This window comes from Pogoniulus pusillus, chromosome 10, assembly GCF_015220805.1.
Source record: "Pogoniulus pusillus isolate bPogPus1 chromosome 10, bPogPus1.pri, whole genome shotgun sequence".
Classification (NCBI taxonomy): domain Eukaryota; kingdom Metazoa; phylum Chordata; class Aves; order Piciformes; family Lybiidae; genus Pogoniulus; species Pogoniulus pusillus.
The window spans coordinates 6889135-6914835 of NC_087273.1; the positions used below are offsets into that span (position 1 = coordinate 6889135).

The following is a 25701-nucleotide window of genomic DNA, read 5'->3' on the forward strand; positions in this document are numbered from 1 at the left end:
GTGCAAGCTACCCTGGGAGATCCTGCCCTGGCAGGGAGGTTGGAGTGGATGATCTCTGGAGGCCCATTCCAACTGTGACAGGTTACCTAGGGAGGTGATGCAAGCCCCATCCCTGGAAATTTTTAAGGCCAGGCTGGATGATGGGTCTCTGGGCAACATGATCCAGCATGATGTGTCCCTGCCCATGGCAGTGGGGGTTGGAACTGGATGATTCTTGAGATCCCTTCCAGCTTTGATGATTCTGTGATTTGAAAACTCTTTTTGCTGCTCTCCAGAAATGATGGAGCTGGGGAAAATCAGTTGGGAGAGTGCTTGCAAATTGGCAGTGACTCAGAATCACAGTGTTAGGGGTTGGAAGGGACCTTCAAAGATCATCTAGTCCAACCCCCACCCCTGCCAGAGCAGGATCACCTTGAGTCCTTCTGCACCTCCTGAGAAATGATCCAAAAGAACTGGTAGTTGAGGGCTGTTGAGGTGAAATTGGCTCCATGGCAGCAGTCACTGTTCCACATGCTTTAGGTTCTTCAGGATGGCTTTCTACTCAGCCTTGGTTCTCCCAGGAGTCACTTAGCACCCTCTGGGTATCAAACATCAAATCCTAAATTTAGAGGGGGGGGAGAGATAAAAGCAAATTATAAACTTGTCATTAGTGCCTAAGAAAAGACCCAAGACATGGGAAGCTGGAAAACAAAGCCTAGAAAATAGGCTCCAGCCCCCCAAATAAGGCAAAAAAATCTCATAGAGAAAGCATTTTATCATGAAAGGTGGTTTGGGGGCTTGTAAAAGCACTTGTCTGAGCTGATGTGGTTCATCCAAGTCTGCTTTCAGATGCTGTTTATGGACCTTAAAAAAGCCTCCATCCTCTTATGTTAATGAGTAGCTCTTGCTACTTCACAGCCTTCCAGAGCTGTTGTTTGCCACCCAAGTGCTAGACACCAACACTGGATTTCGCTGTTTGCTTGATGCTTTTCCTGGAAGTGTTTACTACTATTTTTATTTAGCATGTCTTCGTGTAAGGATTCAAGAGAGACAATGGAATGATTCTGTCCTCCTCATCAACCACGGCTCAAGCACAGCCAGGAGATCACAGTGCTTGCAGGAGGGTCTTGCTGAGTTTTTGCTGCAGGACAAGGGAGGTTATTCTTCCTCTGTACATAGCACTGGTCAGGCCACACCTTGAGTGCTGTGTCCAGTTCTGGGCTCCTCAACTCAAGAGAGATGTTGAGGTGCTGGAAGGTGTCCAGAGAAGGGCAGCAAAGCTGGTGAGGGGCCTGGAACACAGCCCTGTGAGGCTGGGGGTGTGCAGCGTGGAGAAGAGGAGGCTCAGGGCAGAGCTCATTGCTGTCTACAACTCCCTGAAGGGAGGCTGTAGCCAGGTGGGGTTGGTCTCTTCTGCCAGGCAAGCAGCAACAGAAGAAGGGGACACAGTGTGAAGTTGTGGCAGGGGAGGTCTATGCTGGATGTTAGGAGGAAGTTGTTATCAGAGAGAGTGATTGGCATTGGAATGGGCTGCCCAGGGAGGTGGTGGAGTTGCTGTGGCTGGAGGTGTTGAAGCCAAGCCTGGCTGAGGCACTTAGTGCCATGGTCTGGTTGAGTGGCCAGAGCTGGGTGCTAGGTTGGCCTGGATGAGCTTGGAGGTCGCTTCCATGCTATTTGATTTCATGATTCAGGTTGCATTGAAAGCAGCATGGCCAGCAGATGGAGAGAAGTGATTCTGTCACTAACCTGATCTGATGAGTCCTGTGTCCAGCTCTGGGGCCTCCAACAGAAAAAGAACATGGAACTGTCAGAGTGGGTACAGAGAGGGCCACGATGATGGTCTTGGATGGCTGGAGCAGCCCTTCCAGTCTAAACCCATCTGTGAGCTTGCAGTGCTATCTTCAGACTATAAAGACATCAGTCCTGCTGGAGGGCAACCTTGGGAAATCAGAATGGCTCTTTTGCCAGGAAAAAAACAGGACTGGAAGTGTGTCCTGAGGTCCTTGTGGCATGACATGTCCTTGAGGTTTGGATCTGAGCACCTGCTAACACCACCCTTTTCTAAGCTGTTTTGAATTTCCCATCTCAGCTCTGTTCATAGAGTGGTTTGGGTTGGAAGGGACGTTAAAGATCATCCAATTCCAACCCTCTGCCATGGGCACAGACACCTCCCACTAGCCCAGATTGCTCAAGATTTGATCCAACCTGGCCTTGAAAACCTTCTGGGAGAGGGCATCCTTAGCCTTCTTGGACAACCTGTTCCAGTGTCTCCCCACCCTCACTGTCAAGAATTTCTTCCTCATCTCCAGTCTCAATCTAGTCTAAGTTCAGGGCATCAAAAGTAGGCTTTTGTGCTTGGGAGCAGTCAGAATGTGGCTGTTTTTTTTTCTCCTAGCATCTTTTGGATGCATCAAGTAACAGCAGCAGTGATCGTGGGCAAAGTAAACTTGGGCAAGTAGAGAACATGAGGTTTTTATTGCAGGATGAGAGAGGAGGAGAAATCTTGTAAAGGGCCTTCTGCTGGGGGCTGTCTGAACAATTGGATTATGTCAGAGTATTGTTCAAGGGGAGAACTGCTGACTGGGAAGGCAGATGAAATGCTCTGATACGTGAGGTGGGGTATCTGGGCACTGTTCTCTACATTTCTTCAGTGAAAGGAAAGAAAATACATCTGAGGGCCACTGAAGGAAATGTCTGTTTACTTGGGCTGCTCCTGGGAATGCTGTGTCTGTGGGCTGGAGCTTCTGTGAAGAGAGCAGTGTTTGCTGGGAGAGGAACGTGGCAGTTTCACTTCTCCCAAGGTGCCGTTTGGGTCACCTCTGTTAGCCCTGTCCTCGTCAGTGTTGATCGTGTTGAACTGGCTGAAAAGCCAAGGCTGGAAAGCTGATGGAACTTTGAGCTGAAAGGCGACTGGGGAGACGCCAGAGAGTAAATGGAGGCTGGCTGGAAGGTCATGCAGTCCACAGGTGGGACATTCTACCTCTAGAAGGGAAAACCAGCTGTCTTTGATGTCAGCAAGTAGTCAGGATGGGTTCTTTAATAAATGAAGTTCTGCTCTAAAATGGTTTAAATGACAGCAGGCAATCTGAGGTGACTAATGAGCAGATACTAATAAGCAGTAATCAATTGTTTTCATTCCATCAGGGGAGAGAGACCTTACTGCTCTCTACAACTCCCTGAAAGGTAGCAGTGAGGTGGGAGTTGGTCTCTTCTCCCTAGTCTGAGGTGATAGAAGGAGACACAATGGCCTGAAATTGTGCCAGGGGAGGGTTAGGTTGGGGATGAGGAAAAAACTTCTTTGCTGCTTGAGTGGTCAGGGATTGGAAGAGGCTGCCCAAGGAGTCCCCATCCCTGGAGGGTTCAAGAAATGTGTGGCCATGCCACTTGGGGACATGGTTTGGTGTCCATGGTGGTGTTGGGTTGCTGGTTGGACTGGATGACCTCAGAGGGCTTTTACAACCAAAACCATTCTGTCTTCAAAACTTCATTGCAAGAGAAGCTTTGTTCTGCTAAGCTGCCCTGTCCTGGTGCTGTGCTGTTTGGAGGTGGGTTGCTTTTTCTCCCCAGTCTCCATGCTCTGTGATTCTCTAATCAGGCCCTGCTCATATGCTTAGCTGGGAGGAAAATGGGAAGAATTTTCCATTTGGAACTTGAACTGAGTAAAAGACCAAATTTGAGGGGAGAGGATGTGAGTAGGGAGAGACATTTTCCTATTTAGCCTTTTTTCTTAGCAAATATTTCCTAGTGTTGGGAAGAGCTGAGACCAGCTGTTAAGTATCTCACTCAGAGCAGATTTTTTGTTCAGTCACTCTCAGTAGCAGGGATTTTGCCTGAGCTGAGTGAGCCAAAAACCCTTCCAACTGCTCAGTGGTTTGCCTCTCCAGTGGTGAAATCTGTCGCTTGGCTCCTGAGCAACAGAGGAGTTCCTCTCTCTTGCAAGGAGACAAATGGCAAGTCCTCAGATGAACCAAAACTGAGGATGCAGAGCTGATAGTGACTGGTGAAGGGTTGTGGTGAAGCAGCAGTGAGCTGCTCCTTAGGCCTGGGGAGGAAACTGGGAGTTGCCTTCACTGGTTTGCCAAACTGGAATGCTGCAGCCTCTGTGAGTATCAGTTGGCAGATGCAGCACTGAGAAGCAGCGTGCTTGCTGTGGAACTGGCTCCTTCTTGGTGCTTCTGGACATCAGAGCCACTTTTCACAGAATCACAGAATGGTAGGGCTTGGAAGGGACCTTGGAAGATCATCCAGTCCAACCTGCCTGTCACCACTTCAGCTTGCTGTGTTTCTGGAACTGAGTGAGGAAGAAGAGACCTCCAAGGAGTGGAACATGGCTTCAACGCTGCCCTTGAGATGTGTGCTCAAGCATTGCCAAAAGCTGTCTGGCAGGGGCTGGTTCTCAGTGGTGTGGTTGGAATGCTAAATTGCAATCATTTTGGTAGTTCTCAGCCCACCAGCTCACACAAGCACTGCCTGGCTTTGAGCTGGGTGCTAGCACCAGCTCCTAGTAAGCTCTGAGCTGGAGGCAGGCTGCAGAAAGAGCAGTTGTGTGAGCTCTCCTCTTGTGACAAAGAGGATGGAGAGAGACCTTTCAGGAGTCCTGAGATGAACTGCCTGCTCTTCTGGTTTGTCTGCCCACTTAGACTCTTGAGGCATTTATCTGCAGGAATCTGAACTTGTGATGTGCATGAGACTGTTCTAAACTTTGGAGCCCCAGATGACTCTGCAGAATCCCATGCATTGTGTTTGGCTGAGCTGGGTTCCATCTGCAAGTGGATGGCTGCTGTCCCACAGACAGCAGCTGCTTTTATTCAGAGCTGAGGGAAGGTTCTGATCATCTCCTAGGGGTGGCTGGCACTTCTGGTTTGCATCTCTGGCAGAACTGGGTTCAGATTCATTCTGAGTTTGGATTTGGATTGGTGGTTTATCTTTCTGTTTTGAAGATGTGGATTTCTGAGGGTGTTGAACTTTTCGTTTAAACTCGGTCTTTATAGTCTAGGAAGTGTTTTGGTGGCTGCTTCCTAGCCTTAGGGGTGTGTTCATGGAACTGTCTGAGCAGTGGCTTCTCTGAACTGCTTGGCTCAGTCTCCTTTCAGCAGACAGTAAAGCAAAGCTGGGTACTGGGGGCTTTCCTCTCTGGTGTTCTGATCTCTGCCTTAAATTCTGAGCTGCCTCATGGGCAGAACAAATGGAGAGGGCAGCAAAGTAGCATCTGGAGAAGTTGGAGCACTCAGCACCTGTTGGGTTGCTTTTTCTGGGGGAAATGTTTCCTTGAGAAAGGTTCTATGAACCCTTTGAGCTTTGCAGTTGGGGTGACTAGATCTGGAACATGCTGCTGGGCTTTTTTGGTTGATGTTTCCTGACCCAATGCTAAATAAAACCCAGACTTGAAGGAAGTGAGATAGAGGAGAGATTCTTTTCTGCAAGCCAGAAGCAAGCAGCTGACACTACAGCAGTGATGGTTGGGGTTTCTGGTTGGTGTGCTAGCAGAGCTTAATGTCACTTGAGGGCAGGTGACTGGCTGTGTGCAGTAGAAGAATTCTGTCTTTGTTCTCTATATCTTTCTTACTTGGGGGAGGAAAAAGCCAGCTCAACACCCTGCAGAGAAACTCGTGGCAGCTGCTACTTTTTAGGCCTGTAGAAGTGATCTCTTTGCTTCCAGCTTGCCCTCCCTGTGTTAAGCTAGAATTGAAAATTGCAGTGTGGAGATGTGAAGTCATCCTGGAACCTTTCTAGTCTATCTCCTGGCTGTAGTCACCAAGCAGGTGAGGGAGGTGGTAAAGGTGTTCTTCAGGTACAGCAGTGCTCTTCTGAGCCAATGGAGGGTACTTTGGCTAACAAAGCACTAGAAAGGCAAATGCTGGAGTGATAACTACCACTGCTTCTGGTATTTCAGTCTGCTTTGGTCAGTGACAGGGTTCTGGAACCGAATCTGTTGTGTTTCAGGTGGAATCCTTTATCTTGGATCAGGATGATCTTGAAAACCCCATGTTGGAAACCGCTTCTAAACTGCTTCTGTCAAGTACTGCCGATGGTGCTGACCTGAGAACAGTGGATCCAGAAACCCAGGCAAGATTAGAAGCTTTGCTTGAAGCTGCAGGTAAGTACCCATGTCCTGTAGGGTTTAACCCCAGAGCCCATGCTGGAGCTGCTTGCATAAGTCTAATCCATGCCAGCTTGGTACAGTTGCAGAATGTGAGGCAGTGTGAGCTTGACACGGCTGTGCGAGTCAAAGGGGAGGAAAAGGTGTGTTGAAGCACTCCAGAGGTTGGAAGATCAGAGCTCCACTGAGGGCCGTGCTTCCAGTGCCACATTTCTAGCAGCCTGAATCCAAACTGACCCTCACCCTCCCAGTGCTGCATTTCTAGCAGCCAGAGAGTCCAAACTGACCCCTGACTGCAGCTTGCAGCCTTACAGCGACCCCCAAATTTGTTTAGGCTTTGGTTCAGTGGCAGTTTCTGGTGAACAGTTTTACCAGTTGCTCACCCTCAGTAGCTGTCATTGAAAAACGATGGCTTCTGTGGCTCAGGAGCTTTCATTCGTGCCCAGCACATCCGAGTGCAGCTTTGACAGGAGTGTTGTCAACACCTAACCGCTTCTCGGGGAGCTGTGTTTCATTGTGCTTGCAGCGCTCGTGCCGGCAGATCTCAGAGGCTCAATTCCAACTTCTCTCTTTTCTCCTCCTTTGGCACATCCTGACGTGTGGTCTCCTGGACCAAAAGGAATAGGCAAGCTGTCCACAGCTGATGGTAAAGCCTTTGCAGACCCCGAGGTGCTCCGCAGGCTGACGTCGTCGGTCAGCTGCGCGTTGGATGAAGCTGCCGCTGCGCTGACCCGGATGAGAGCAGAGAGCACAGCCAGCGCAGGGCAGACGGACAAGTAAGCGACTTCTCTGCTGGCCTTTCTCCACTCCTGTGCTGCTCCTAGGAGCAGTTCTTCTTGTTTCCCTTCCTGTTACAGCGTGCTGAAAGCCTTACTCAAGTGGAATCGGTGCCAGGTTGATGCCTGTGATTCTCCTGCTCCGTGTTCCTGGGCTGTCAGGTTTTGCAGTGGGGAGCGAAGCAGATAATGCTGCTCAGTGTTCAGGAACCACACTCCAAGGATTTCCAGCTCTAGAGGCAGAGCTCTCAAATACTGTGGGACTTAGAACTGGGAGACACTGGAACAGGTTGCCCAGGGAGGTTGTGGATGCCCCCTCCCTGGAAGTGTTCAAGGCCAGGTTGGATGAGTCCTTGAGCAACCTGGGCTAGTGAGAAGTGTCCCTGCCCATGGTTAGGGGGGGTTGGAATAGATGATTAATGTTTGTAAGTATGTGCATGGTGAGTGCCAGGAGGCTGGAGCCAGGCTCTGATGAGTGATGCCCAGTGACAGGACAAGGGACAAAGGGTAGAAGCTGAGGCATTGGAAATTTCATGTAACCATGAGGAGGATTTTTTTCCATGTGAGGGTGACAGAGCACTGGAACAGGCTGCCCAGATGGGTAGTGGAGTCTCCCTCTCTGGAGATATTCAAGGCCTGCTTGGATGTGTTCCTTTGTGGTCTGCTATAGGTGATGCTGCTCTGCCAGGGGAGTTGGACTGAATGATCTTTTGAGATCTTTGCCAGCCCCTGACATTCTGTGATTCTCTGATCTCTAAGGTCCCTTCCAACCCAAATCTATGATGATGCAGAATGTTGTAACCTAGATGGGCATCGTGGAGGTGTTTCTCTCATAAACTTGTATCAAACCCGAGCTCCAGCAGGGAGTGAGCGTGAAAAGGGCGCAGTTCTGGGATGAGTTACATGGAAAAACCTTCTCAGTTTGTCCCACAGGCGTGAAAATGTCACCTCTTCAGTTAGCACTTGTCTAGCTTGTGTTTCTCTTTTTGCTGACTGCATCCTCACAGCATGTTAGGTTTCCACTCTGGGTGTAGAAGCCTTCCAAGCATGCTGCGTTGTCACCTGTGACCTCTCTGTCCCTCCAGCCGCAGCTTGGCCGAGGCCTGCTCCGAAGGAGATGTGAACGCTGTGCGCAAGCTGCTGATCGAAGGACGCAGTGTCAACGAGCACACGGAGGAAGGGGAAAGCCTCCTTTGCTTGGCCTGCTCAGCAGGGTATTATGAGCTTGCACAGGTTGGTTTTCTTCTCAGTGTTTGTGTGTGCTGTACAAAGATGGGACCCCTGAAGAACACTTGTCCCCATGAGCATCGGCAGACATTGTAATCATCTCCCAGGGGAAGCAGGGGAGTGCCCTGCAGTGAACGGTTTGAAGGCTCCCTGGGATAGGACAAGGAGCAATGGATATAAGCTGCAGCAGGGGAGGTTCCACCTCAACACAAGGGGGAACTTCTTACTGTCAGGGTGCACTGGAATGGGCTCCCCAGAGAGGTTGTGGGGTCTCCTCTGGAGACGTTAAAGGCCCATCTGGATGTGTTCCTCTGTCACCTAAGATAGATTGCACGGTCATGCTCTGGCAGGGGGTTGGGGGTTCTGCTCAGGGAGGTGGTGGAGTTGCTGTCCCTGCAGGTGTGCAGAAAAAGACTGGATGAGGCACTTAGTGCCATGATCTAGTTGATTGGATAGGGCAGGGGGATAGGTTGGACTGGATGATCTTAGAGGTCTCTTCCAACCTGGTTGATTCTATGACTCGATGATCAGTTTGGGTCCCTTCCAACCCTTGACATTGTGTGACTCAGCTTGACAAGCTTCTGGGCCAGCTTATTTCAATTGGACTTACCTAGAAAGCTTGGACCAGATGGTCCTTGGAGTCCCTTCCAACCTGGCACTCTGGTGTTCTATGGAATATCAGTGTTGAGTTGCTGTATCCCAGGCTTGCACACCTGGCAGATGACGTTAAGGTGGCAGTTAACTGGCAAATGGAGACTTGCCTGGGAACTGAATCTTTGTGCATCCTCTCTCTTAAGTGTTTCTGACACAGACCTGTGTGTGGGTGAAGGTGGGGGCTTTGTGCAGCATTTCAACCTTCTCCACAGGCTGGTTTGTCATTTGTCAGCACTGTTGCTCACCCTTCTGTTGGCAGGTTCTGCTGGCAATGCATGCTAATGTGGAGGACCGTGGCATTAAAGGAGACATCACACCTTTAATGGCTGCTGCTAATGGGGGACACGTCAAAATTGTCAAGCTGCTGCTAGCTCATGGTGCTGATGTCAATGCACAGTCATCAACAGGTAATCTAGTGTGGGGCAGCTGCTGGGACTTGCAGTGTGAAGGAAGCTGGGTGGTAACTGAGGAAGAAAGGCTCTACAAGCACTGCAGAAAGCTTCCAACCTGAGCTATTCTGTGATGTCTCCAGCCTCTTCTTTTTTTTTTCTTTCTCCTGGCAGTTTGGTGGGTACTTGTATTGAAGTGACCAAATTGGGGCATCATCTTTGTTTGGGTGGCCTTGAACTGCACAAATTGTCTGTAGTCAGCAGTCCTTGACAAGTGAAGTGCTGCCTCTGTGTGATGAGGGAAGCTGGAATGCCAGGAGACCCTTTATTTTTATTCTTGTTCTGAGCAGTTCTGCTTTGCCCTTGAACTCCTCTCAAGGTATCTTTCATGAAGGCAGCTTCTTTGTTCTGCTCAGATCTGTGTGTCTGTGGTGTTTCCATGGAGGTATTTTTCCTCTCCTAAAGACTAGAGGCATTTTGGATCTAACCCTTTTTGGATGTTCAGGGCTGGCTTTAGAAGTAGCATTCTGCTCCTTGCTTTCAGCCTTACAGCACAGCATGGCCCTGCTGCTAAACAGGAAAAGTGGTGGGTTTGGGGATGGAAGCTGGGATTAGCTGGGGTAGAAGTGGGAACAGAAGTGCAGCAGTGTAGTCACCAGGCACATGGATATCTTCAGTCTCTCAGCACTGAGCTACTTTGTGCACAGCTGTTGTTTCTCCCCCTGTCCCTGCAGTTCTTGGTCTGTAATCTGAAACAAGTCTGTTCCAGGTAAAAGGGATGAGATGAGGAGAGGCTGAGAGACCTGGGATATTCAGTTTGGAGAAGAGCAGCATGAGAGGGGCTCTTATCAATGCCTATCTGAGGGGTGGGTCTCAAGAATGAGGGGGGAACCTTTTTTCAGTGGTGTTCTGTAATAGGACAAGGGGCAGTGGACCCAAACTGCAACCCAAGAAGTTCCACCTCAAATGAGGAGAAACTTCTTTGGCATGTGGATGCTGAGCCTTGGAGCAGGCTCCCTGGAGGGATTGTGGAGTCTCCTTCTTTGGAGACTTTCAGGACCCACCTGGCTGTGTTCCTGTGTGACCTGCCCTAGGTGACCATGCTTTGGCAGGAAGGTTGGATTGGAAGATCTCTGGAGGTCCTTTCCAAGTGTCACCATTCTGTGGTTCTATGAAGGTGGTCACTAATTGGAGGACTCCTGTCACTATCCCACTACACTGGTTAATTTGTTAGGAAAAAAAACAAGCCCAGAATCCCATTCCAGGACATTGTCTTGATGCCTTTATATCACTTTTGGGATGCATTTCACATGAGGCTATGGAGTCTCCTCCTATGGAGACTTTCAAGACCCATCTGGGTGTGTTCCTGTGTGACCAGCCCTGGGTGATTCTGCTTTGACAGAAGGCTTGGACTCTCTGATCTCCAGAGGTTGCTTCCAAGTCCCACCATTGTATGAAATGGAGCAGAAGCTGAAACACCCAGTGCAGAAATGCTCACCAAGTGCTGTTCTCTTCCGGCTTTAGGCAACACAGCCCTGACTTATGCCTGTGCTGGAGGCTACGTGGATGTTGTGAAGGTCCTGCTGGAGTCTGGTGCTAGCATTGAGGACCACAATGAGAATGGCCACACTCCTCTGATGGAAGCAGGAAGTGCTGGACACGTGGAGGTGGCCAGAGTGCTGCTGGAGAATGGAGCAGGCATCAACACCCACTCCAATGAGTTCAAGGAGAGCGCACTGACGCTGGCCTGCTACAAAGGTACAGCTGCACACACTGCTCTCACCTCTGGGACAAGGCTTTCAGGCAGGAAGCTGTACTGCTTTGCTCTCCAGCACAGAAGGAATTGAAAAGCTAGAAATGGAGACCTTTCTGCTGCTTCTGTCCTGGCTGGGATACCACACAGCACGTATGCACCAAATGTGAGGGGGTGCTGGGGTGTGGGGACAGCAAACAGTAACATATCAGACTTCTAGCCAGGCCTTTATGATGTTTTAGAAGGTTTTTGTGTTCTCTGCTCAATGAGTTTTGAGGAAATAGCATCCTTCAGCATGGAGTGAGGTGCAGGAAGCTTCCTGTAGTACATTGGATTTTACAAGATGCATCTGCTTAGGTTTAGGAGGTTGGAGCCAGAAAGGGGTTAGTCTCTTCTCATGGGCAGCAAGTGACAGGGCAAGAGAAAATGGCCTCAAGTGATGCCAGGGGATGTTCAACATGGAGATAAGAAACAATTTCTTCCCAGCCAAGGGTCGTCAGGCACTGGAACACACTGCCTGAGTGGGTGGTGGAGTCACCATCCCTGGGGGCATTTAAGAGGCATGGATGTAGTGCTGAGGGACGTGGTTCAGTGGCAGTGGCTTGGCAGCAGTGCTGGGATTGTGAGCTCTGGGTGAAGAATTGGACTTTATGATCTCAGAGGTCTCTTCCAACCTCAAGAGCTCCTTGGTTGTTTGAAATTACTCATATTTATGGGACTTAGTCTTGGAAAACCTGCAAGATCTAAGGTCTTGCTTTTCAAGTGTCAGTGCTTTCCAAGAGCTGTTAGGTGGCCTTCTCCTGGGAGGGTTCTTGTGGGTGGCTCAATTCCTACGGACATGCTCAGGAGTGTGCTGGTCTCTCTGTCTCCTATGGTGGTCTGAGAGTCACTGGGCTCAGGCACCGCTTAGGACACTGTTTAGAAACCCAAGAGTCCTAAATCCTCAATAACAAGCAAGTTGGAGGGGAAACCAACAGACCCCCAACATTCTGTTGATGAAAAACAACATCTGGTGTCCTTGCACAAAATAAATGCCCTGGGTGAGGCTTTCCAGCAGTATGCACTGTTTGACTCTGAAGGCCCCTGAAGGAACAAGTCATGAAGACATGAGTTCAGAAACAAGAGGTTAGGATTACACTTGTAGCAACTACACTGTCAGCAGCCTGTGCATTGCATGTGTAGACATGAGCCTGCCTTGCCAGTGTTTCATGGTGGTTTGGGTTGTTGTATTCCTCTTGCTTTCATTGTGTGCAGCAGACTCTCTGTAGGAGATGCACTTTCTAAGGTGACCTCTATCTGTTCAATATCTTCTCCATCCAGGCCATCTAGAAATGGTGAGATTCCTGCTGGAAGCTGGTGCAGACCAGGAACACAAGACAGATGAGATGCACACTGCTCTGATGGAGGCTTGCATGGTAAGAGATGGATGGCTTCAGCAGTGAGGGTGAGGAGATAGTGGAACAGGTTGCTCAGGGAGGTTGTGGTTGCTCCCTCCCTGGAAGTATTCAAGGCCAGCCTGGATGAGACCTTGAGCAGCCTGGGCTAGTGGGAGCTGTCCCTGCCCATGGCAGGAGGGTTTGAACTGGATGATCTTTGAGATCCCTTCCAACTCAAACCACTCTATGAATATTCACCTGCTGAATGTGGGACTGAGTGATTCTTTTCAGCCCAACACTTAATTCTGTGACCTTCCTTTGTACAGGAGTCTCCAATTAAATAGTGGAAGATGCCCAGTGGTTGTTGAAATGCTTATAACCATTCTAATGTGTGTTAAATACAGGCAGTGCCAATGCCTCCAGCTGCTGGAGGCATTTAACATACCAGTGGCATGGTTCAGGAGTTTGTAAGCAGCTCTCTTGCAGTATAGGTGGTTAGGTTTAGGAGGAGTGGGCAGCTGGTTTCAGTCTGCTTCTCACAGCCACGTGCTCCTTGAACACACAACTTCAGAAGCTGCTTGGGAAGCAACCAGGAAAATAGAAGGGGAAATTGTTACCTTCTTACTAACAGAGCACTTTCATATTACTGTTCTGCTCCTCTGAGGCAGCTGCAAAGTGACAGTGCAGAAGAACTGAAATTCTCACAAAGTTTATGAGGATTCTAAGAACAGCTTTGGTCTCTGGGTGATGTTGTGTTTTTTTTCACCAGAGAACACAAATCTTGCTCTTGAAAGAGTTCTGAATGGGTACAGTTTATGCTGGAGTGGTATCACTGAGGCTGGAGTTAACATTCTTCCTGTCTTTCCTGGTGAAGAGAAATGGTTAAATCCATGATTTTAGAGACTTGTTCTTTTTGAAGTCTTGGGAGGCTTGAATAGCTCTGTTATCGTCCTCTGTTCAATATCTTTATTGATGATCTGGACAAGGGGATTGAGTCCAGCATCAGTAAGTTTGCAGATGACACCAAGCTAGGAGCAGGTGTTGATCTGTTGGAAGGTAGGAGAGCCCTGCAGAGTGACCTGGATAGGTTGGACTGGATGATCTTGGAGGTCTCTTCCAACCTGGTTGATTCTGATTCTTTAGTGCCCATGTCCAGCTTGCAGTCTATTTCCTACCTACTACCTGGGATAAAAGCATTCAATTGCTTTGGCCTTGACCCTTCTGGAGACTTCTTGTGATGTTGGAGCAGATGTACTCCTTTCTTCCCCTTATTTTGCCTCCAGGAACTGTTTGGCCTTTGGTACTGCCCCAGAGAACACCCTGCTGTGAGTTCATTACCTTGGGTGACAGATGCAGCAGGTGTCGCTTTGTGTTTTTACAACTCAGAATGTTTGGAAACTTTTCCTGCTGGAGGAGTGAAAATGAAGCGAACCAGAGTAGAATTAGGCTCCCTTTTAGCCCACTCCCCAGTTTTCTTTGTTACTCTGAATTGCAATAGGATGTGCAGAGCTTACTGCTGAGGATTCCTCTGCTTCTCAGGCTGCAGAGCTGCAGCTTGCTTAGGTAGGTCAGTAGTCTGTTTGTGCTTTATGCCAACACGCTCCACAGCTTTCATCTGAATATAGATCCTGAGTGGAAAACTGAAAACTTCTCTTCTAGATGTCCTGTTCTCCCTCCTATCTCAGTAAGATACCTCTAGGTTGGGTTTTTCATGCCACCAGCCTTGTGCAGCATCACATTGTGAAGAAGTGTCTGCAGGGGAGTGCTGCAACCTCTTCTTTGGCCTTCCATCCCCTGCAGTAGCTGCTATGGTTCTCAAATCAGTCAGCGTGGTCTGTTCCAGGAACTTGATGACTTCAGGTGGAACCATTAGCAGAAACCAACACTTCCCAAACAGTGGTTGGATAGAAAGGCTTGTAGATCACCAAGACTTCAGCTCCAGTTTCTCACTCCCAAATCTCAATGGATTAGCTGGGTCAATGTCCTGAGTGCTGTCCTTACACAGAACTCCCTGGAAGGTGATGAGAAAATCACCTTGTTTGATGTGGTAGCAACCTTCTTGTGGGGACAGCTTCTTGACAGGTCAGAAGCTTGCAGAGAAAGCTTCTGTTTCATGGCGCCATGGAGCAAGAATTCTTTTCCTTGCCACCCTTTACCCATTTTCCCTCTAACAGCCTAACTAAGTCTCTCAGACTCACAGAGGTGTTCAGGCCCATTTGTCAGCAGGATTTATTGAGCAAGAGGAGCAGATGTCTCCCTCTTTTCTGCAGGAAGCTGCTGCTGTGTAGGCATTTCCACGCTGCTGTTCAGAACTGGCAGGTAGTTGAGAGCCTGAGCTCTTCCAGCTCTGCAGGCTGCAGTCTGAAGGACAGCAGTGCAGGTAGAGGAAGCTTGAGGAGGGCAGATTGAGACTGGAGAGGAGGAAGAAATTCTTGGCAGTGAGGGTGGGAAGACACTGGAACAAGGTGCCCAGGGAGGTTGTGGATACCCCCTTCCTGGAGGTGCTCAAGGCCAGGTTGAATGAGGCCTTGAGCACCCTGGGCTAGTGGGAGATGTCCCTGCCCATGGCAGAGGGGTTGGAAATGGATAATCTTCAAGGTCCTTTCCAACCTCTGCACATTTCCTCTGCAGACAGCAGCAGCAAGCTGCCTTCTCTAGAGCAGCACTGACCAGGATTAGCTGTCTGTGTGTGGCACAACCTTGTCCTGCAAGGGACTTCTGCCCATGAGCTGTTTTTTGTAGGCAGCAGCTAGCGCAGGTTTAATGCCAGCGAGTTGCTGGGCAGTGCAGCTCCCCTCCTGGAAGCAGAAAGCAGGTTTGTCTGGTTTGTACTGTTTCTTCCTGAGCACCTGCTCTTGCACTGAGGGCTGATTGCCCACGCTGGCTGATCTTTAAAACATACTTGGTGTGCTCATGCAGCTTGTCAGACAACCCCCTGTGATCTAATGGCACTGCTGAAGCTTTTTCCCAGCTGCTCTAGAGGAGCTGTGCAGCAGCAGCAGCATCCCAGTGCAGGGTCTGTCAGAGCACAGATCACATCTCCTGCTGTCAGCAGCAGATCTCAAGGCTGCTTGGCCCACATCAGCAGCTTTGAAGCATGCCTTGGCCCTGCTGTTTGCCATGCTGGTTGTGAAGCAGGGATGGAGAGTGCCAGGGCCTGATGGTCGAGGCACCATCTCTGTGCCTCCCTGAGAAAAGATTCTTTATGGAGGCTTGGAGTTTTGCCCTAAAATAGTCTCACCACTTCATGTAAAAGGTGAATATGTCCTAGTTAATGTCCTAGATATTTTTCTGAGAGGAAATAATGTTTTTCTCCCTGGATATATCAGGAAAAGGTATAAAACATTTCAGCATATGAAGCATGAAAACATCAGCTGCAGTCTCATCTTCAGTCTGGAAAAGAGCTCTTTGAGGTTGTGGTTTCCAGTTTGGGGAGGATGGCAGCAGCTCTGGTTTGCTGCCCCTTGCTGGCTCATCTGAGCTCAAGGTGTACTTGGCTCCTCCAGTGACAGCCTTGGAAGGGCAGCCTCCTGTTCCTGGGATGCTGTTCTGTATTTTGTGTGTCAGCCCTTTCCCCGTTGTGGTTACTCCAGGATTTGAATGATGGCAACATCCTGATGGAGAAAACCAGCTCAGAGAGGTGGTGCTGTGCCACTGTCAGGCTGCCAGTGTAAACACAGAGCTGGAAAGCCACTTCACATAGTTCCTGGAGTGGTGGCATACTGAAAGCGTGACCAAGAGCAGACGCTCAAACAGTTTCTGATGGAAGAAAGCAAACTTAGGAGCTAAAACCAGTCTGACAACATGGTCCTGGTGTCTGGAAGATCCTGCCAGGATCCTGGCTTTAGCTCAGGTGCCTCTGGTGATGTACGAGGAACCCTTGGCAAATGGTCTGGGTTTGGCTTTTGCTTTGGTGGGAGAAAGTAAGCTGTAGAATGACAGCTTTGAGGAGCAGCAGCGATTCTGCTTGGGTGACCTTCTCATCTTGGGGTTTATTTTAATTCCTAGGATGGTCATGTGGAGGTGGCAAGGTTGCTTCTTGACAGTGGAGCTCAAGTGAACATGCCTGCTGACTCTTTTGAGTCTCCACTGACATTGGCAGCTTGTGGTGGGCACGTGGAGCTGGCAGCTTTGCTCATTGAGCGGGGAGCCAACCTGGAAGAGGTAAATGATGAAGGATACACACCGCTGATGGAAGCAGCCAGAGAAGGGCACGAAGAGATGGTGGCACTCTTGCTTGGTCAAGGTAACTGTTGCACTGTGTCCCATGGGCTGTAATCCAGTAGGCAGCTCTGGGGATGAGGGCAAAGGATGGGTTACTGCAACTTCTTGTTTCCTTCTTTGTCTTTGGTACTCTTTTTTTGAGCAGCTGGGTTGGTTTGTTAGCAGAATCTCCTTTGCTCTACCAGAGACTTTACTGCAGCCTGCAGGAAGCCTATGGGAAAGGTGGGGATGGACATTTTAGCAGGACCTGCTGTGACAGGACAAAGGGTGAAGATTAGAAGCTAAAGGATGTAAAACACTGCCCAGAGAGGTGGGAGAGATGCCCCATCCCTGGGACCATGCCAGGTCAGGTTGTCTGGGGCTTTCAGCAACTTGCTCTAGTTGAGGGTGTTCCCGCTGACTGCCAGGGGTGTTGGACTGGATGAACTTTGAAGGTCCCTTCCAATCCAAACCATTCTGTGATCCTACTTTGTAAGTGATGGTGCTGAATTGCAATTCAGAACAAGTTGGCATCTTCCAGCCAGCCATTGAGCAGTGAACATGTGGGATGCACCTTTGTGCAGGGTATAAGTTAGCCACATGTTCTCTGTTGACTCTCTTGAAGTGATGCTGCTGCTGGAAAGCTGTTGAGAAACACCTTGAGTCCCTTAGAGGAGGTTTCAAAGCACTCAAGTCAAGTTGAAATCTTCTAGTTTGATACACTCCCAGATTTGGAAGAAAATCTCTGCAGCTCTAGAAATGAGATGGGGAAGGAGCTGCCTTGTGCAGCAGGAGGTGTGCTGGGGCTGCTTGTCTGATGGATGTGGGTTTGGTGCTTTGTTTAAAGGAGCAAACATCAACGCTCAGACAGAGGAGACGCAGGAAACGGCACTGACTCTGGCGTGCTGCGGAGGCTTCTTGGAGGTGGCTGATTTTCTGATTAAAGCAGGAGCTGACATAGAGCTTGGTTGTTCCACACCTTTGATGGAGGCTGCTCAAGAGGGTCACTTGGAGCTGGTTAAATATTTATTAGCTGCAGGTACGGAGTGATTTTTGTTAACAGTTTTGTAGAGACTTCATGTAACCTTAAGAGAGAAATCTCTCTTCTTTTTCCTGACTCCCCCTCCCATATTCACAACATTTTCATTAGCAGCAGCATGAAACTGAGCCCTGCAGAGGGACCTGGACAGGCTAGATGGGTGGGCAGAGGCCAATGGGATGAGATTTAACAAGGCCAAGTGCAAGGTTCTGCACTTTGGCCACAACAACCCCAAGCAGCGCTATAGGCTGGGGACAGAGTGGCTGAGAGCAGCCAGGAGGAAAGGGACCTGGGGGTATTGATAGATAGTAAGCTGAAGATGAGGCAGCAGAGTGCCCAGGTGGCCAAGAGAGCCAATGGCATCCTGGCCTGCATCAGGAACAGTGTGGCCAGTAGGACAAGGAAGGTTATTCTGCCCCTGTACTCAGCACTGGTCAGGCCACACCTTGAGTACTGTGTCCTGTTCTGGGCCCTTCAATTCAAGAGAGATGTTGAGGTGCTGGAAGGTGTCCAGAGAAGGGCAACAAAGCTGGTGAGGGGCCTGGAACACACATCCTATGAGGAGAGGTTGAGGGAGCTGGGCCTGTTTAGCCTGGAGAAGAGGAGGCTCAGGGGTGATCTTATTACTGTCTACAACTACCTGAAGGGGCATTGTAGCCAGGTGGGGGGTGGCCTCTTCTCCCAGGCAACCAGCAATAGAACAAGGGGACACAGTCTCAAGTTGTGCCAGGGTAGGTATAGGCTGGATGTTAGGAAGAAGTTCTTCCCAGAGAGAGTGATTGGCATTGGAATGGGCTGCCCAGGGAGGTGGTGGAGGCACCGTCCCTGGAGGTCTTCAAGAAAAGACTGGATGAAGCACTTAGTGCCATGGTCTGGTTGATTGGATAGGGCTGGGTGCTAGGTTGGACTGGATGATCTTGGAGGTCTCTTCCAACCTGCTTGATTCTGTGATTCTATGCAAAGGTTTGTGGGACCTGAAGTAATTTGCTACTTGGATCTCCTGTGGTAGGGAGATTGGATTAGGTAAACTCTGAGATCCCTTCCAACCTAAGCCATTCTAGAGATTTTGAGGATGAAGTTGATGTTCAGACCCAAGCAAGTTTACTTCAAGTTTATTTAGAGTAGGGTTAAGTTGTGAAGTTAATGAATATTGGGTTGGAAGGGGGAGGTTAAAAATTGTCTGCCTGATCTGTGAGGGGACTTGCATGGTTTCTGTGAGGACCTCCACTAAGCTTACTTGCTCCTTACTGCTCTAGGGGCCAATGTGCACGCAACAACGGCCACGGGGGACACGGCGCTGACCTATGCCTGTGAGAATGGCCACACTGATGTGGCAGATGTCCTGCTGCAGGCAGGGGCAGATCTGGTAAGTCACCACCTCTGCAAATGCATTTTGTTAGCAGACAAAATGATAAACATCTAATTTTTGGTCCCATGCTCATTGCTGAAAATGAGGCGAGTTTGCTGTTAACTCTTAGGGTCGGGCTCAGGTTATTTTTTGGCCTTTTGCTTTCAGTTGAGTGAGGATTGGAGATGCTTTTCTAATGGATTTTGTGCTGTTTTGTTACCTGGAGGTGCTTAGGTTGGTTGCAGTACTCTGGTGATTGATGCTTGAAGCATTTCCAAGCCATTCAAAGTTGCTTGTACCAAAAAAAAATGGAGGATTTTGTACCTGTCGTGTGCAATCTTGAGCACCACTCAGCTGTGGATCATTGAGCTGCTTATGGGTTAGAACCTGCAGACTGGTCCTGTTCCTTATGGAGCAGACAATATCTAGCTCTGCTCTGCTGTCATCTCTTTGGTGTGCCAGAATGGAATTCAGATGATGAAGGTAGATGGATTTTATTTAGTTTTGCTGGGCTTGTACATCAGTGTGGTATCCAAAAGTGACATTAAGCCTGTAGTTGTGCCAGAGGAAAGGTAGGTTGGAGATAAGGAAGAATTTCTTAATTGCAGGAGTGGTCAAGGATTGGAACAGGCTGCCAAGGGAGATGGTGGATTCACCATCTTTGGAGGTGCTGAAGAAACTTGGCTCTTCAGGACATGGTTTAATGGCCATGGTGGTGTTGATGACTGCGTTCAGTGATCTTAAAGGTCTTTTCCAATCCAAACATTTTATGACTATGACAGAACAGAGTTGACTTAATCCCCACCATGTGCTTGATTGCGTGTTGCCAAGGAGTCTCAGCCCAGTCCACAGGCAGAGAGTTTCATCTGTCTGCAAGATGAACTCCATTTAAATGTCACACCTGTAGCTTGTGGAACACTAAAGAGAGGTCTCCCATCTCTGGTGTCTTTCCATTCAAAACCACAAAAGGCTGATTTGCATCCTGTCACACATGCTGCTTTGGAGTTGTGAATTGTAACCCTCTCTCCATCTGCTCCAGGAGCATGAATCAGAAGGTGGAAGAACTCCTCTGATGAAAGCTGCGAGGGCAGGTCATGTTTGCACTGTGCAGTTCTTGATCAGCAAAGGTAAGAAGAGTGGAAAAAGGCTTTGGGTTTCCTGCTGCTAGGGATACTCAGAGTTAAGGAATGTCGATACCTTGACTTTATTTCCAGTAGTTTAACTTGGGTAGATCACTGATTCTCACACTAGGCCAGGAATGGTCACCTCTGGGTTTTGGTGAAATCAATGGCATCTGCAGCTGCTTCTAAAAGTGTTCTCCTAGTGAGAACAGCAGCAGCAGTGGGCACTGGGAGTCTCCATGCTCTGAGGCAGCTTTGAGCATTCTCCTTTTGGTGGTTCAGGTGACACAGGGCACCTTTGATGCTCTTCTGATGCCAGCAGTGTTGACTGATTGAGTTTTTCCAGCCACAGAGAGCTAGGTTTTAATATTTAAGACAAATGCTCATTTCTTGCTACTTTTGGTAGAGAACTGTTGGAAGTTTGTGTCTGAAGTAATCTTTGTCTTGTTTTTGAAGGAGCAAATGTGAATAGGACCACAGCTAACAACGATCACACAGTACTGTCACTGGCCTGTGCTGGAGGTCACCTGGCAGTTGTGGAGTTACTGCTAGCTCATGGTGCTGATCCCACACACAGATTGAAGGTTGGTTGCTCATCTCCTTCCCTTGGTTTCCTCTGAAGTATTTCATTTGTCTTAGAATTAACAGTACCCAAAGGAGCTGGCTCCTTTATGCTCTCTTCAACTCACCCAGGGAGTCTTAGTGTAAATAGAAGAAAGATCACAGGCTCACAGGATGTTAGGGGTTGGAAGGGACCCAAAGAGATCATCGATTCCAACCCCCCTGCCAGAACAGGACAATACTATCTAGCACAGATCACAGAGGAACACATCCAGGCAGGCCTTGAAATTCTCCACAGAAGGAGGCTTCACGACCTCCCTGGGGAGCCTGTGCCAGTGCTCTGTGACCCTTACAGTAAAGAAGCTCCCCCTTGTGTTGAGGCAGAACCTCTTTTGCTGCAACTTACACCCGTTGCTCCTTGTCCTATCCCAGGGAGCAGTGAGCAGAGCCTGCCCCCCCACTCCTGGCCAGCCTTCAGATACTTACATTTATCAAATCCCCTCTAAATCTTCTCTTCTCCAGACTAAACAGCCCCAGGTCCCTCAGCCTCTCCTCCTAAGCCATGCCCTCCTGTCCCCTAATCATCCTAGCCCTCTGCTGGACCCTCTCCAGCAGATCCCTGTCCCTCTTCAGCTGGGGTGCCCAAACCTGAACACAGTATTCAAGATGAGGTCTCACCAGGGCAGAGTAGAGGGGGAAGAGAACCTCCCTTGATCTGCTGGACACAGATCAAGAGCTGCTGTTTCCACAACAGCACCATAGCTCTGGAAGTTGGAGGCAGGAGGAATGCAGGGCTGTTAGTGATATAAAGCTTGTGCTCTAACAATAAGGTTGTAACTGTGGAAGAAGGAAACAGAAGTACTAGTGAGGATTTTTTAAGTTGAGATATGGAGCTGGGTGCAGATGAGATAAGTATTTGTTTAAAGCAATCGTGGAGACATTGTGTCATGTCTCCCAAAATGCCTTAATGTTGCCCTGTTTTGCTAATGCTCTTTCCTCATCCTGAAATCTTTCTCTCTTTAGGATGGCTCAACAATGTTAATAGAGGCAGCAAAAGGTGGTCACACCAGCGTGGTTTGTTACCTCCTAGATTACCCAAACAACTTGCTTTCTGCTCCTCCACCTGATGCTACTCAGCTGACCCCACCATCCCATGATTTAAATAGGGTAAGATTGAAGGGCTGGATCTTTGTGGGGGGCTTTTTGTGCATTGCTTCTTAGCAGCTTCCTCAAGGGTGTAAAGATGAGAGGAAAAAAATCAGTCCTGTCATTTCATGAGCTGGAGGTGAACACACTTAAAATGATTGTGAGCCATTGTGAGAATGGTGAAGGCTCTGAGCATCACCATGGTGCCTTCTTGCTGCTCTGTAAAATACTGGTGTGAAAAAAAATGATGAAGGGGTGGGGGGAGAGGGAAAAACCCAGCAAGTGAGCAGCTCTGCTTTCACCAGGCTCTTCAGAGCTGCATTTGTAGTCCATTGTGACTTTGCTGTAGCATAGCTCTGAAAACGTAAAGTCTCTAGAGGTCAGCTGTTAATTATTGACCTCGGCACCTGAGAAACTGTAATGAATGTCATGAGTACCCGTGAAAAGTCTGCTTTTCTACCAGGTTTTGTTTACCTTCTATTGAATTATCACTAGATCAGAGTATGAGAAAAGTAATCTGTTAGTATCCAACATTTTAGGCTCCTCGTGTACCAGTGCAGGCGCTGCCCATGGTCGTCCCACCCCAGGAGCCTGACAAACCCCCTGCTAATGTCGCCACAACCCTTCCCATCAGAAATAAAGGTCAGTCTTAGCTCTGCAGCTTCTTTTCTCACTATCCTTCCTAGGCAGAAGATAGAGGGTTGCACTTGTAGCAGAGTAGTTCCTATGAAGAGTGTTTATGGATTTTTTTTTTTTGGTGCTTTTTTTCTATACTTCTTTTTGATTCCTTTTTTGGTTTTTGAAGGATTCCTTATCCACCAGACACCAATTGTCGCTCCATCCTGTAACCATACAGCGTCAAGAAATCTACCTCAAGTGAGGATGCTAAAATAGAGATTAGTCTGGACTTTAATGCACTTCTGCCACCCAGAAGCCTCTAGAAATTTGATCCTGGAAGCTGTAAAACCAATGCTAATCTCCACATGGTAGTTGGTTTGCTAACTGGTGTTGCCTTAGGAGCGGGTTGGACTAAATTGGATTGAAGGTCCTCCTGGGAATTAAATTTTGCATCTTATTTTGCTATCAACCATTTTTATCACTTTCTGTACTTTTAGGAATTCTCTCCCAATTTTTGGGTGGGTGTTTTTGGTTTTTTTTTGGTCAAGGATCAAGAGTAGTGCAAACACAGGCGTTGCATGTCATAAAATTTAACCCTCTGTGTACACTTTGTATTGTTCTGGAAATAACCCAGCAGCGAGGAGGAGGACTGGAAGAAACTGGGCACCTCCACTGCCTCAGAGCCTGAGTTTTGATTTGCCTTTCGCCCTTCAAAAATTAACTGATTGTTCTTTCTCCACCTGGTATGGCAGACCCTGTCAGCTGTGTTACTGTGGACGACTTCATAAAAGCTGAATTCGAACGATTCCCATCGCTCATTCTTGCAGGAAGGCTGAAATATTTGCCTTGCCTGGGCAGAGAGAGAGCTGAGTGTTGACACAGGCAGAAAAAAAGACCAAACCCAAAACCAAACCAACCAAAAAAGAAACCAAAACCAAATCCTGCCTGCTATGGATCAAAATGTAGTGGCTAAACATACCCTGTTAGATCACCTTAAAGATAAATGCCTAGCCTGGGTTCTAGAGGTGTTTGTCAACCGAGCAAAGCTGGATGCCTGTAGTGAAAGGATTCAGTGGTCCTAGCGAGTCTAGAACGCGCCGAGGCGCTCAGCAGAGCCGTGGCCTAGAGCGAGCCGCCTGTCCCTCCGGGTGGTTTTGCATCACTTTTGCTGTGCTTTCAGGGCTGTAACCACACCTGTACCTTAACACCATACCAGACACAAACCAGCAAGTGCGGAGGCAGCAGATCCTTGCTTTTTGTGTTGCCATCTCTCCGGTAGCAGCGGCTCTCGAGACAGTGGCTTCCTTTGGCAGAAGCGTAGCGATTGTCGGAGTTAAAATGTCACCGTAGGGCAGGGCCCTCTGAATTGGGCTGGGCAGTGAGCTGCACTGTTAACTTGCAACTTGACTGCTGGGTTCAATTTGCTAGCAGAGGAGAGGGTTTTCTTGGAGGGCCTTGCAGTACACGCTGACCTTCTGTGGGTGCCGTGTCTTGGTGCATAGCCGGCCATTTAGCATCCCAACAGTAGCTCTATAATGAGGATGCCATTCATATGCACTTCCATTGGTTCTGAGGGGGTTTCTTTTTCACACAGCTGCTTCTAAACAAAAGTCCAGCAGTCATTTGCCAGCAAACAACCAGGATGTACAGGGTTACATCACCAATCAGTCTCCAGAGAGCATTGTAGAAGAGGCTCAGGGCAAGTTGACAGAGCTGGAGCAGAGGATAAAAGAAGCCATAGAGAAGAACGCTCAGCTGCAGTCCCTGGAATTGGCACACGCTGACCAGCTCACCAAAGAGAAGATTGAGGAGCTGAACAAAACCAGAGAGGAACAAATCCAGAAGAAACAAAAGATTTTGGAGGAACTGCAGAAAGTGGAGCGAGAGTTACAGCTGAAAACTCAGCAGCAGCTGAAAAAGCAATATCTAGAGGTAAAGGCGCAAAGGATTCAGCTCCAGCAGCAGCAGCAGTCTTGCCAGCACCTGGGACTACTGACTCCTGTTGGGGTAGGAGAGCAACTCTCAGAGGGAGACTATGCACGATTGCAGCAAGTGGACCCCATCTTGCTCAAAGATGACCCCCAGCAAGCTGCTGCGCAGACGGGTTTTGCACCAATTCAGCCTCTGGCCATGCCACAAGCTCTGCCTCTGGCAGCAGGTTCCTTACCTGCAGGGTCCATCGCAAATCTTACAGACCTGCAAGGTGTAATAGTTGGACAGCCAGTGCTGGGCCAAGCACAACTAGCAGGGCTGGGGCAAGGAATACTGACAGAAACACAGCAAGGGTTAATGGTAGCCAGCCCTGCTCAGACGCTCAATGACACGCTGGATGACATCATGGCAGGTGGGTTTACATTGCTATGAGCAGGTATAATATTTGCTTGCCCAGTCGAGGGGATGTCCACTTCTGTGTCTGTGTGTTTGTGTATCCTGCCAGCTTACAGCAAGTGCCAGCAGCCTCCTGCTCCCTGCCTAGGGCTGTGCACAAAGCAGAGCTTTAACTTTTCGATTTGCAGGGCTGCCTTGCCTTTTTTTTTTGTTGAGCTAACTGGTGCCTCTGTTGGTCAGGTTGGTATGTCAGAAGTGACCTTGTTGACTCTTTTGTGCCCTGGGAGTGTATGCTAGGGTCTGGTAGTTTCATTTTGGTCTGTTTGTAGCTTAGAAACCACATCTTAGGCTAGGCATTAGAAGAAACTTCTTGACTCAAAGGATTCTCAAATGCTGGAGTGGGCTTACTAGGGAGATGCTTGAATCTCCATCTCTGGAGGTGTTTCAAAGAGGCAGAGATGTGCTGCTGAGGGACATGCTTTAGCACCAGCCTTGGTAGGGTTGGAGGATGGTTGGACCTGATGATCTGGTAGGCCTTTTCCAATCAAAACCATTCTCTGATCTGGATTGTACTGGTTACTACATGTGGCCATCTGGGAGTGGCTTTGAGCTCTCAGAACAAGCCATGGGCAGCTCTAACACCGCATCAAGCCTGCCATGTGTAAGGAACCTTTAGGCTTGTCTGCTGAACGAGCTGGGCTTGAGTAGTCTGGCTACTGGAATCACAGAATGCCAGATTGGAAGGGACCCCCAGGGCTCATCTGGTCCAGCATTTCTGGGTAACAGTCCAGTGGAAATGAGCTGGCCCAGCACCCTGTCAAGCTGAGTCTAAATCTGCCCAGTGAAGGGGAACCCAGTGCTTCCCTTGGGAGATGATTCCAGTCTCTTAGTTGGAGTTTTCTGTTTGAGGTAACAAAAATGAGAATCCAATGACTTATTTTAAAATGTCTGCACACAAAAACAGTTGCTTTGCCAGTGAGACCCAAATTTAGCTTTACCACATTCTTCTTAATTGCTTTGGAGCATTCTTCATCCAGTGTTTTAAGGCTTCAAGGAGTGAAATAAAGGAATGAAGCTGAAGGC

At 48.8% G+C, this 25701-nt stretch overlaps 1 protein-coding gene across 5 annotated transcripts in view; it reads left to right on the top strand.

Moving 5' to 3' along the window:
- ANKRD17 (ankyrin repeat domain 17) overlaps positions 1 to 25701 on the top strand; it is a 95497-nt gene that overhangs the window by 39922 nt on the left and 29874 nt on the right. For 3 of the 5 annotated variants that reach the window (XM_064149680.1, XM_064149681.1, XM_064149682.1), the window contains exons 2-15: positions 5923 to 6076; positions 6699 to 6855; positions 7941 to 8088; positions 8996 to 9143; positions 10650 to 10883; positions 12199 to 12293; positions 16263 to 16500; positions 17305 to 17496; positions 18753 to 18862; positions 19884 to 19971; positions 20422 to 20549; positions 21550 to 21693; positions 22212 to 22314; positions 23885 to 24634. In XM_064149680.1, the coding sequence (XP_064005750.1) occupies positions 5923 to 6076; positions 6699 to 6855; positions 7941 to 8088; positions 8996 to 9143; positions 10650 to 10883; positions 12199 to 12293; positions 16263 to 16500; positions 17305 to 17496; positions 18753 to 18862; positions 19884 to 19971; positions 20422 to 20549; positions 21550 to 21693; positions 22212 to 22314; positions 23885 to 24634 (2689 nt within the window). The remainder of the gene's footprint in view (positions 1 to 5922; positions 6077 to 6698; positions 6856 to 7940; positions 8089 to 8995; positions 9144 to 10649; positions 10884 to 12198; positions 12294 to 16262; positions 16501 to 17304; positions 17497 to 18752; positions 18863 to 19883; positions 19972 to 20421; positions 20550 to 21549; positions 21694 to 22211; positions 22315 to 23884; positions 24635 to 25701) is intronic. The other 2 variants (XM_064149683.1, XM_064149684.1) reach the window with 1 other exon arrangement.